The 13,722-nt window shown below is 38.8% G+C and overlaps 1 protein-coding gene across 2 annotated transcripts in view; it reads right to left on the bottom strand.

The window, feature by feature from the left end:
• Window positions 1-13,722, bottom strand: part of CELF2 (CUGBP Elav-like family member 2) — an 821,985-nt gene that overhangs the window by 390,088 nt on the left and 418,175 nt on the right. For both annotated transcript variants that reach the window (XM_053225256.1, XM_053225248.1), the window contains one exon: window positions 10,387-10,422. Coding sequence is in view for 1 of the 2 variants with exons in the window: in XM_053225248.1 (XP_053081223.1) it covers window positions 10,387-10,422 (36 nt within the window). In the remaining variant the exon portion in view is untranslated. The remainder of the gene's footprint in view (window positions 1-10,386; window positions 10,423-13,722) is intronic.

Here is a 13,722-nt window from a genome sequence, read left to right as displayed (position 1 = left end):
ATTCCATAAACATATTCCCAACTTCTCATGTGATAGACTCTGTGCGAGGCGCTGGGAACTAAGGAAGAGCATGCTTTCTCCTATTATAATTCTTGTTGTCACCTTTACAGTCTTTTGGTTCTCAAAGGCAGGGATCATGGTACCTTGTAACCTCTGTAGAGCTTTATATATTTACTTGCTCATATGGGTAGTCAATGACGCAGCTAGTCGTAATGATATTGTTAATACCAATGGAGTCATTTAAAAATTACACTATTTGTTATGTCAATAATCGTCTTCCTTACTCATCACATATTTTTTTAACTGTGAACTAACCACAGAAACCTGTTTCTCTGAAAGCTTCATTTGGGAATGATGTTACTTTAGAAGGGGAACTCAGTGACTATAATGAATTATGAACCACCAGACATCACTCTTGTAAATACTAGTTCCATTGGTCTGAATCTGGATGAAGAAGTGTCTCAAATATCATATTATAATGGTAGTTTCCACTTATTCACTGGATACTCATGGTCCCAATATAGATTTCTCTTTAGAATCTTTTATGTAGCTCAGCATGACTCCCTAAAGTTCCATCCTCTCTCCCCCCAGAAAAGCATGACAAGCAGAGGTTTAAGGATGAATAGTCAGGCTAAAGGGTGAATTTATTTTCTCTGTCGGCTTGTGTCACTGCCTCAGTTTGGTTTTATATAGTGTTATGTGAGTTTAATATTGCTTATTTGAAAAATGAAAACAACATAGGATGCTTGAGTGGTTTGGGCCCAAAAGGAAATCTGTATTTTTGCCAGAAAGAAGGAAAAAGGGAAATACATAACAGAAACATTCAAAAACCGAATCTGAAAAGAAAGGTTTATGAGGTTTAAAACTATGTGTATGAATAAAAATGAATTTTATTGATTTATAGAATATCGGTAGCTTGAAAATTCCAAACATCAGTGGAGGTAAATGTTTGAGAAGGTATAAAAACCAAACCATCCCTGAACAGGGATAGAAATTCTCCCACCTGGTATTTTGTCAAAGCTCAGTGGACAGCAAAATCTGAAACCCTTCAGGGAAGTGAGAGCAGTTTTTTCTCCCAGTGTGTATGCTTTCTACAACAAAGTGGTTTTAAGTAAATATGAGAAAAATTGTATTTAACACATAATTTTATCTCGTCAGCTTCCCTCTGAATACAAAAGAAAATGAACAGTGGAAGATTATGAAACAAAACTATTTACCCAAGAGGCCACAATGGCCCTTTGGATGCTGGAGCACTAGGTTTGCTTCCTGCAGGCTGTGCCTATGTGTGTGCGCGCCTGTGTGTATGTGCCTGTATGTGTGTGTGTGCGTGTGTGCGTGAGGGTGTGCGTGTTCCCTTCAATCTTCCCAAGAAGAGCAACTCTAACATAGCAAATAAGGAATTCTAATTGCAAAATTATACCTTCAATGGAAACCATTTTCCTACCCTTTTGCTCTAGAAGCTCTGAAGGTATGAATGCTTCCACAAACAGAATGAATGAAGCCCCAATTCTCTATGGTGACAAATTCAGGAAATGGCAGGTTGTATCTTAAAAGAGTTCGACTACTACTCAAAAGCTCTCATGCGCAAATAATGGAATTCTCAAATTGGGATAAATGCGCTTTAAAGAATTTTTATTTTGATCATTTATTTCAGGGAACACATGGATAATATCACATAGCTTTGAATTACAGAGCAGATAAGGAAAATCTAAAAGGAAAAAAATTAGGGCAGGCCTTTATTAAATTTTAAAGTATGCCTCTGCTATACTCTTATAAAGAGCCAAATAGGGTATCAAAATCTCTGGAGATCACCAGTATAATTTCTTTATCATGTTCCATTTAAAATTTAATTACGCAGTCTACAACAAGAAGAATCTGAGCTGTTTAAATAGGTCATGCAGTGAGTAACTTAACAATATTCTAAAGTTTTCCTTGTAAAGATCGTTCCTTTGATAGTCTGTTACACATCAGAACACTATATTATAAAACAAGTGTAATTTAATTCAGTCACCACAGACCCTTATATACATCTATAAAGAATGAAATGTTTTGATTTAGGTAATTTAGAGAATTAATGAAAATCATGTTTCTGAGTGAGTTGCCCGTGTTAGATGGCCAGTATCTGCATACTGGCTTACTTTGGGTAATCACTATTTTCGTGCATGCTAGCAAGGTTAAGAGAATTTTTTATTTACTGTTTGGGGTATTTTGCTGTAAATCAATAATCATTCATCACCAGGTAAAAAAAAAAATCTTGCCACTGAATAATTAATGTTTGAATTAGAGGTCTGTATGGCCTCTGGCTTGCTACTCCTTCATTCCGTACCTCAAATTTCAACTAGCATGTAACTCGAATTTCTCTACAATAAAATAATAAAGTAAATGCTGTGTTGAGCACTTTACACATATCACTTCATTTTATTCTCAGAACAATTGCTCCTATTAGTACCCCTATTTTACAGATAGAAAACATGAGGCACACAGAGGTGAAGACATTTATCTAAGGTCACAGAACTAGTAAGTGGCTGAACTGGGATTTGAACATATGCTGGAGTATATGTGCCAAACCATTTCACTAGGCTGCTTCTTAACAAAACTAAAGGTGCCTTGTCTCACAGACGGACAGTGTCCAAGTGTTGGTAAAAATAATTAGCACAAATCCATCTTTGAATGGACTGCTGTAAGAGCTACCGTGTATTGATTATTCACTGTGTGCCAGAAACTGAGCCAAACACGTTATATGGTTTATCTTCTCCCACCAGCAATTTGCAACAGGTATCGTAATTTCCCCAAAATGACAAATGAAAACCTGAGACAGATATTAACTGACTTGCTCATGGTCACACAATTAAGAAACAGCAGATACAAGATTCAAGCATGTCTGAGCCCAAAGCCCAATCTCCTAACCTCTATGCTAACACATACTCAACAGCAACGACTCCAGACAGCCTAGAAACAGTCAAATTTAGGTTAATAACTCGCCAGCCATTAAGATGAATGGTTCTCGGTGCCAAGTGTACAAAACAGTGAGCAGTGTGGGAAGTGAGAGGAGGCAGAAATCATAACATCTGGTCTACCGCTAGTTCTCTGGGAGTAGGCTTCAGCAGTGCTTCCTCCCTCCTTTCCTCCTAGGGACTGAAAATTTGTGCCCCCACATCCCCAAATCCATATACTGAAGCCCTAACCCCTAATGTGATGGAATTAGGAGGTGAGGCCTTTGGGAGGTAATTACATTTAGATGAGATCATGAGGGTGGGGTCTGCGTGATGGGATTATAGCCCTTAGAAGAGACACCAGAGAGCTTTCTACCTCCCCCAACTCCCAGCCATAAGAGGATATGGCAAAAAGGCAGGTGTCTGCCTACGAGGAATCAGGTCCTCACCCAGGCACTAAGTACTGGATCGGCCAGCACCTTGATCTTGGACCTCCCAGCTGCCAGAGCTTTGAAAAATAAATGTTCAAGCCATGGTATGGAGTTCTGCTATAGCATCCAGAGCTGACTAAAACACTTTCCAATTCAAAGTTTTATGCATTCATTCAAACATCTATTCACTCAGATGGTCAAAGAGTGATGTAAACATTTATTCTGGGCCTACCAAGTTGCAGGCACTGTTAGGCATTGAAGATAAATGATGAATAATAATGGGATCTCAGTGTGTTTTCTACTTGGTGAGAAGGTGTAGAAGTCCTCCATTAAACTGCAGTATCAGGTAACACAAATGCTAGGATAAGACTTAGCACCCAGGGCGTTGGGAATTAACAGAAGGAGCTTCTTTCAGGGCAAAGAAGCTTTCATAGAAGAAATGGCATCTAAGATGTGTGTCTTGTTATTTAAAAAAATTTTTTTTACTCTTTATTTATTTATTTTTGTGAGAGAGAGAGCACAGCAGGGGAGGGACAGAGAGAGAGAGGGAGACACAGAACCCAAAGCAGGCTCCAGGCTCTCAGCTGTCAGCACAGAGCCTGATGCAGGGCTTGAATTCACGAACTGTGAGATCATGACCGGAGCCAAAATTGGACACCCAACCAACTGAGCCACCCAGGTGTCCCAAAGATGTGTGGCTTGTTTTTTATTGTTAGCTAGGTAGTGAATCTGAAAGGGAGGGTTCTGGGGATTGTAAGGTCTAAGGGTATAATGGAGTTCTATGTAGAGAACTTTAACTCCTTTTCTTTCCCCAAATCCATTCTATTAATTTGCCCAGATGCTCTTTTTTAAAAAGAAATTAATGTTCTGAGAGAGAGACAGAGTGTGAGCAGGGGAGGGGCAGAGGGAGAGGGAGATTCAGAATCCGAAGCAGGCTCCAGGCTCTGGGCTGTCAGCACAAAGCCTGACGCAGAGCTTGAACCCATGAACAGTGAGATCATGACTTGATCCAAAGTCGGACACTCAACTGACTGAGCCAGCCAGGCGCCCCCAAGATTGCCCTAAAAACAGAATAGAACATTCTCTGGATGAACAGTATCAAAGAGAATAACAGCTCCTCAGACTGGTTTCTAAACCCTCCACATCAACCGGTCATCCCCAGAACTCCCTTTCCTACCTCTGTACAATATCTGACAAGATGGCACCACTTCCTGTTCCCTGCATACCATCCCTGGGCCTCCGTGATGACTTTTCCTCTGTGTGGGGTGCACAGCCCTCTCCACTGACACATACTCCATCCCGAACCATCTTCTCAAGTCATGCTCAGACGTTGATTCATGATGCTGTCCTTGCTTCCTCTAATCAGCAGCGGCCCATCTTGTTGCTGAAATCCCTTAGTGCCTTTTGTTTGTTTAGATGTCTTTCTGGCTTATGGCATTAAACACTTTCCACCCAGCACTGTGATGATCTGTGCCTGCTAAACCAGACTAAGCTACTCAGGGAAAGAGAAAATGTTCTGCCTGTTTTCCATCACAGAGCCTACAACTTTCCTCAGTATATAGTACTTGGTATGTCTTTGTTGAATTCATAAACAGATGATAGCTTTATGTAAATATTGAACTGCACAAGATTTGGGTCCCAGGAAAGTTGGAAGGCAGGAAATGTTCACCGTTCTAGACTACTTAGTAAGAGTTTGGCCTGAAAATACCAACATTTTTTTTTTCCTATTTCCCTTACTACCTAGCCCCTGGAAAATAATTTTCTACTCTCTGTTTCTATGAATTTGACTTTTTTTTTTAGAGTCCACGTATCAGGGACTCTTTTTCTGTCTGGCTTATTTGTCTTTTTCTGTCTGGCCTATTTCATTTAACCTGATGCCCTCCATATCCATTCATGTTGTAGATGGCAAACTGCTTCTTTCTCATGACTGAATAATATTCTAGTGTGTGTGTGTGTGTGTCTGTGTGTGTGTGTGTGTGTGTGTGTGTACATACACATATTCTTTATCCATTCATCTATTGACATTTAGGTTGTTTCCATATCTTGCCTATTTTGAATAAAGCCACACTGAATATAGGGGTGCAGATATCTCTTTGAGATCCTTTCTTCATTTCCTTTAGATATATAACCAGAAATAAGATTGCTGAATCACATGGTAGTTCTATTTCTAATTTTCAGGGGAAACTCCATACCATTCTCCATAATGGCTACATCAATTTACATCCCTACCAGCAGTAGGGCTCTCTTTTCTCCACATGCTTACCAACATTTGTTATCCCTGGTCTTTATGATGATAGCCATTCAAACAGGTGTGAGATGATAGCTCACTGTGGGGTTTTTTTATGTTTATTTATTTATTTTGAGAGAGGGTGACAGAGAGAAAGCATGCATGAGTGGGGGAAGGGGAGACAGAGAGAGAGAGAGAGAGAGAGAGAGAGAGAGAGAGAGAGCATCCCAAGCAGGCTCCATGCTGTCAGCGCAGAGCCCGACGTGAGGCTTGATCTCACAAACTGTGAGATCATGACCTGAGCCAAGATCAAGAGTCAGACGCTTAACTGACTGAGCCACCCAGATGCCCCTCACTGTGGTTTTGATTTGCATTTCTCTGATGATTAGTGATGTCGAGCACCTTTTCATGTACATGTTGGCCATCTGTACGTCTACTTTGGAAAAGTGCCTATTCGGGTCCTCTGCCCATATTTTAATTGGATTGTTTGTGTTTTTGCTATTGGTTTTTGTGAGTGCTTTATATATGTTAGATATTAAGCCCTTATTAGATATATGACTTGCAAATATTTGCTCTGTTCCATGAAAAGGCTGCCTTTTCATTTTGTTGATAGTTCCCTTTGCTGTGCAGAAGCTTCTGCATTTGATATATGATCCCACTTGCTAATTTTGCTTTTGTTGCCTTTGCTTTTGATGTCACCAACATTTTTACTTCCTAATTTCTAAAGGAGATAGCATTTCATAATGAAGACAACAAGGGATATGAGATTCTTTTATGTACCAAAGCCCTCCACAATGCACCAGACATCTATCTCATTTAAAACCCAACGCCCATGACTGAGAAATATGGCCAATCAGAAAGTTTAGTCTTGCTCTTCCACCACATGGAATCCGTTCAGTTCAAATTCCAAATAACAAACATCAATAACTGAAGACCAAAATTCCATCTGTGAAACTGCAGTATGATGACTTTTATCTCTGACGGTCACATAAACAAGCAGTTCTATCTTCCTGGTATAGGATCTCAAATAATAATCCTACAGGGTATGCTGGTGTTCTAGGAATCAGGGGCTCTGGTACAATATATTTAATACTTATGTTCCCTAATCCCTTCAAAGAAGGCATAGAAAAAAGAGCAAGTTGTTGGATTAAAAGACAAGAAAAAAGTCCAAGTTTTTCTTTCATTACATGAACCTTTGGCCCCTGTCTCCAATGGCTAAAATCTTGTAAAACATGGCATCTGAGCTATATGCTTAATTATCTTAAGCTTCATTTACCCATACTTCATGTTCCTCAAAGAGCATCCTGACCTCTGGGTGCTGTGCCTTAAGAACCAGCTCGTGAATCTCTACTGTGGCACTTCTGCTAAACTTCTACTAAGGTCTATTAAATCCCTTTATTTTCCATACTATTTAGTTTACATTAGGAAAGTGAACTCTGTTAGCAAAGAATGAAAATTCTCTCACTTATTCAAAAATAGGCACTAATAGTACATGATTATGCTGAAACCTCTGTTAATATAAACCTTGTTTATACCTTTACTCCGCTATACAAAATAAAGTGCTATCTCTGTATAAGCATCATTTAGATTAAAACCCCAGCTTACCGTAACTAATTGAGTGCCTCCTTTCCATCTGAAGAGTTGTGGTTTTACCACAATTTAATTAAAACACATCTGCCTAAACTAAACACCCTTCACCATTAAAAATATATCTTGAAAGACGGGCTTGTAACGGAAAAAAAAGAACACCAATTGTTCAGATTGCTACGTCGTCCTTTGCTACCACAAAATACAAGCAGGGAGTCACCTGTGATATTGAAAATGATCATTTTCACAGTTCAAGAGATAGAACCATACATTCCATTTCCAGGACACTTCAAGACAAAGAGGGCAACATAAGTAGTACGTGTAGCCAGTTTAAATATTTGTTTTAATCCCAACAAGATCATTGGTTTTAATATTTACAATATAATTATAATGCTTCGTGCATGTTGCTCATATAATCTAATTTTTTCTTGTGACAGATTATTACCAGGCTTTAATTTCAGCAATGGCAAGAATTCAAAAACACATTTAGGTTATCATTAGTAACGAAAAACAAACCTGGTGTCTGCTCAACGGCCTTGTGCGCGTATCTTATTTCAACTTCAAAGCATTTTTAACCTACCAAGACACAGACCACTGCTACATGAGTTGCACGTTTTCACAGAATATTATCACCCAGTGGCTAGCCACTTTATTATTTTTTTTTATTTTTTTTAACGTTTATTTATTTTTGAAACAGAGAGAGACACAGCATGAACAGGGGAGGGGCAGAGAGAGAGGGAAACACAGAATCGGAAGCAGGATCCAGGCTCTGAGCCATCAGCACAGAGCCCGACGCGGGGCTCGAACTCACGGACCGCGAGATCGTGACCTGAGCTGAAGTCAGACGCTTCACCAACTGAGCCACCCAGGCGCCCCATAGCCACTTTAAATTAATGCAATGTAAGGCAATTAAAGTTGAAATACTCCACCCCTGTGTAATATTTGTAAATGGCCTTTCAGAAAATTTCAAGACCGTCAAAAGCCAGTGAAAACCAAACCATAAAACTGCTTTCAAATGCCACTGTCTTCCTTCCCAGCCACATATCACTACTTAGCAGTTGCCTGAATTTTCCATTTTTCCTTGATGTCACAGCATAAGTATATTTTTATGACTAACCGGATTTAAAAAAAAACCCACAAAGTGTCACGTTCCACTAATCATTAGCCGACAAACAAACAAAATAACTACAGGTGCCTTGTTCTAAATAGCACCAAGGTTTTCCGGGGCTCATTTGCACTTTGCTGCTGACAGGCTGAAGAAATCCGTAAAAGGGCTGAACGCTGTTCAACTGATGGAATTCTATGAGACTGTACAAACAAACAAATGCTAGCAAAAGAAAGGGTCTGCCACCGAGAGAAGGATTCGTCACCAACATTATTAGCATTATTTCATAGTAATGTGAGGAAGAGAGATAATTGTCAGTGGATATGTCCCAAACCGCCCCGGAGAAAGTAAAAAAAAATACCTGAGACTACATTAGAAGAAGCATAATTGAGAAAGGACTGACGTATTATTTCTCACGCCCTAATTGTCGTGCATTGCAGTGGCTGTAAATTGCAGTCAGGATGAGATTGTTGTCATGTTTATTTTCAACAGGATGCGCCATTAGGATAGCAAACATTCATGAAAAAAAAATAATAAGTAGGCTCATTACCAAAATACTCCTACCAAACTCCAGAAAAGACCAGATTCTCCCTCGAGTGATAAACCAGCTACAACAGAACAAGAGAAGATCATTCACAGGGAACATAGGCGTTGCCTCTTAGTACTCACAACATAACACTACTGAATAGAATTCAAGGTGTGCACCACATCTCTCAGACATCGGAGTAATTTTTATCTGCGTGATTATAGCTCCTTGTGGGTTTCGTCTGACAATACGAGGGTGGTCTGCTCCTTAGCCGTTCTAGAAAAGTTTGGAAGTCATTCTGCATTCCATTATTTTGGGATTAACTTCCTTACCACAAACATGGGCAGATACACAACTCTCTCCCTCGCTCTCTGAAAATGACGAATGCTTAGGTCTTCATAGCAGACTTTCCCCAGAGCGAAAGCACAATGACAGACAAACTCAGTGGGGATACACACCAGCACACACGTCCGCGTTTAACCCGGTCAACCGGCACGGAGTTGAAAAGTTTCTTTGGGACGATATCCAAAGAATTAAGACATATAGTAATTTAGATATTTGGATCACAGTAAACAGTTTTTTTTTTTTTGGCAATATTAATCACGATCCCATAAGCAAAGATTTACTTTACATAAAAAAAGCAACCAAATGTGCTTATCTCCTGTGACAGATGGTGACGATATGTACTTTTTCCCTATTCCCTGGTGCTGTTCATTATCACATTCTGCTGGCTCTTCTCTTCCTTGTTCTTGAGATTCTCATGTTTGCATTTCCAATAGTTCCCAAGCAATACCCTATGCCCTATTCACTCATTCACAAGTGGTTTTTGAGCACCTTCAAAGACTAAGGCGAGATGCTAAGTGCTGCATATAATACCCAGTAAAAGATCTCTTAAAATACTGTCACTCCTGTTTTGTTCTGCTAATAAATAGTGTTAATCATTTTTGATAGCTAGTTGTCTATAATATGCATCCTGTTAATCATATCTTATTTCGTATAGTAACATACAATATAAAAAAAATATATAATACACATCGATCAACTTACATACCGATTTCTTTTCCTAGTGAGATAATATTACTAAGTACTTATTTCAATGACAATAAGAAATATAAAAGTATTTATATAATCATCAAAACTATGATGTAAGTTCTTGAATGGAGGCTCAGAATTCTTTCATAAATCTATAAATCCTTGACTGTAAGGATGATAGGAGGTATAGTGGAGAAAACCACAACTCATTGCACTAATGCCCACAAATATAATACAAGAAACAACATGTTTATGATTTCTGCAGAGAATATATCTCATAAATACATCTCCAAATGCATGATGTAACTTTAAAACAATGAGAATGATTTCTCTAAGTCATATATGGACATTTCTCTCATTACTTCTTGGTTACACCTCTTCTATGTGACTCATACACAATTTCTGGCATTTACATCGTGAAATATGAGGTCTTAAAATCTGCTGCAAGGAAGAGAAAATTACAAAGGCCTCTCCAAGAAGATCCAGCGCTTCTTGTGAGGGGCATCAGAAATCATGCACAGAATAAGCAAAGCCAGCCTGCTCACCTTGGTAGATTTCCCGCTAACTCTGTGGTTGTCTCTCTGGAGGAGAAAAAGAAGATATGCATAATTAGCTTCTTTTGGTAAATCATAAAAAAATTTGTTTAATAAAACCACAACATAATGCACCAAGGCATTATAAGATCATACATGTGAAGAAGATACAGCATATGCAGTATACAGTAGAAGCACGGACTAATGACATTTCTGATTAATTCCCATAAACATTTCAATGGTTACTTTCAAAGTGATTTTACACACATGCAAAAATATACCGCTACTTTCTGTTTAAAACATTACAATTTGAAAATATACAACATACAGAAAGAAAATGGGAAGGAAAAAAAAATCCCAAACCACCTTTTAGATCTTTTCCAGCTAAATAAAGCACTTGCATTCTTTTTCCAAGAATCATTTAGGAACAAATTCCTCTGAGAATGTGTCTTTGTGTTGATGATCTCTGTCACCTGAGGTTTATGAAAGAACACGTACAGCACAAAATCCAATTCTTTTAGTAGCAAATTGCCGTTTCTTATTTCTTCATTATACTGCCCTACCAGGTGGGATTTTCGAAGGCACATGCTATGATAATTCAAGGGGCACAAAAGACGAGTCACTAATTGAAGGGTTTATAGTACATTAATAAGACCAATGAGACACAAATTTCACAACTAACTTTTTCCGAGTCGCAATATCCTATCTTTCAATCTGAGATGTGTTCTTGGAAATTATGGGGGGCAAGGAGTAAGAGGTAGAAATGGAGGCTTAATGCTGAGGTATTTTAAAAGTGAAGGCAGGTTCCACTTTGTGTTGGGGGATTAAAGGTGTAATTCTTAGGAAGAGTGGTACATAATCTTCTTCAGGTCATATATTTCCTTTAAGAATCTCATCAAAGATACAAACACCTTACATAGGGGAAAATAACAATACACCCATACATATGTATGTAAAATACAGACCACATTTATAGATGGTTCGTGGACCTCCTACAACTAATACATCAACTCTGAGTTAGGAATCTCAGGACTTCTTCCTCCAGGAATCTTCTCTGGCCCTCCCAGCCTCTAGAACTCTTTCCTACCTACTGTCTGCGACAATACCCGGGCACCATAGGGACTCGCTGATTCCCTTAGAACCATACCACCTTAAATTAATGAATGATTTATAAATGAATGATATAAGTTGAGCTCCCATAGAAATATTCTTTCCTAAATAACCAGATAATATTAAATCTCCAGCTCTTACTGCTTCAGAAACTAGTTTTTGAGAGAAAGCTTTCATCCCCTTAGCAAAAACCACAGTAGAAAGCTTGGTCCGCGACACCACCGAATGTTTTACATGAACTTGTCTCTTCCAAGAATTCCATGCCTGCATAAGAAATTTTTCTTCCCAGATAGAATCAGAGCTGTGGGTACCCCAGCCAAGAAGCACCCCTCCCTTTAGTTTTCCTTTATAACAATGATCACAACAGAAATATCTTTTACATTCTATTTTAGTATTTATTATTTTGTAACTTGAGGCCAACATATATGATTACTCAATAAGTATTTGTTAAATTTTCAAGGAAGGAATTAATGAACTTTTCTGATCTTCTTGTTGCCCCGCAGGGTTCGATCTATGTTTAGAGCTTGATCATAATAACAGCAGCATCCCAAGGTTAAGGTACATTACCTTCCCTTCTTTCTAATCTTTTAACTCTTTATATTTACTTTCCAGATTATATGTATTTTAATATTATGAGTCCCCCTGGTATCTTTCAAAACAACGTACAACAGGGGGCGCCTGGGTGGCTCAGTTGGTTAAATGCCTGACTTCAGCTCAGGTCATGATCTCACAGTCCGTGAGTTTGAGCCTCTTGTCGGGCTCTGTGCTGACCGCTCGGAGCCTGGAGCCTGCTTCGGATTCTGTGTGTGTCTCTCTCTCTAACTCTCTCTGCCCCTCACCCACTCATGCTCTGTCTCTCTCTGTCTCTCAAAAATGAATGAATGCTGAAAAAATTTAAAACATTGTTGAACATACATTATAATAAATCCACTGAACTTGCAGTAGAGTAGCATTTCTCAGCCTCATACTACAATGACATTTGGGGCCAGATCTTCCTTTGTCATGAAGGCCGTTTGGTGTATTGTACATTATAAGATATTTAGCAGCAGGCTTGGCCTCTACCCACTGGATGCCAGTAGTATGCACTCCCCCCACTTTGTGACAATTCAAATGTCTCTAAACATTGCAAAACGTCCCCTGGGGCAAAACTTCCCTCGGTGGAGAACCTGTGCAATAGAAAAATAGAATGGAAGCACCCATAATTGACTTCTCTGTCCAAACCTTAGTGTATTGAGCAACATTCTCCACTCCTAGGGAAAAACATGGTGACTCAACCCTGTCAAGAATGCCCATCTCGCTCTGGCTCCTGCCACCTACGTGTGTGTGCTTACTGAGAGTACGTTGTGTTTGTTCCCCAACCAATTTATTATGATGGCGATACTCATTCTTATTTTCAAATTTAATTAAACAAGATATAAACCCAATGAAAAATGACTGTGGAGAAGTTCTGTTTTTTGAAAAATAAATTGTATTCTTTGGAAGGAATAAAATGACAAGTAGCTTAAGAAAAGCTGATCTTGAATTAGATCTAGGGGCTTGGGGGAAGAAAGACATGATTTTCACAGGTGACTTTCAGTTCTCGTTCCTCTTAAAAAGTAAACTAGAAATAGGGGGTGAATTCTATGTGTGACATATGCATGAAAGACAATGCAGAACTCCACCCAGTGGATCCACACACTCAGAGCGTTAGCCTTACCTTCAGAGCAAAAAAATGCTGTGAAAGAAAGTTAGGCTCTCCACGTAGGAAGCACCAGCATGGGAAATTGATCTTTTTTTTTTTTACAGGTTTTTTTTTTTTTTTTTTACAAAACTGCATACTCAAAAATTTACATTAGAATTATAGACTTTTCATAGGAAAAGGAATTTTTGGTGAACGTGCATGAATGGATGAACACAGCTTAAATTGTAAGATGTTACCTAAAAACCTGGTGATTGCATTGGAACATGTGGCTCCATGATTTAAAGAAAGAATACAAAGCAAGAAACAGCCCCCATACCTGACTGCAATAACACAGCTAAGACTCACCAAGCAGTTGTCATTTTCAAGATTGGCAAAACATTATGGCTTTGAAAATGCTAACTTGCTCATTTTAACCCATTTACTATTGCTAATAAAAAAATGTGAATTATTCGTTTTCATGAATGTATACCTTTTGTAAAGAAATCCTTGAAGAAAATAAATTCAGCACGATATGCTGTGCTTCATTTAGATAATGCTCCATCAAGACCCACTTGACA

The sequence above is a fragment of the Acinonyx jubatus genome, chromosome B4, assembly GCF_027475565.1.
Source record: "Acinonyx jubatus isolate Ajub_Pintada_27869175 chromosome B4, VMU_Ajub_asm_v1.0, whole genome shotgun sequence".
Classification (NCBI taxonomy): Eukaryota; Metazoa; Chordata; class Mammalia; order Carnivora; family Felidae; genus Acinonyx; species Acinonyx jubatus.
This window is presented reverse-complemented; position numbering and strand designations above follow the sequence as displayed.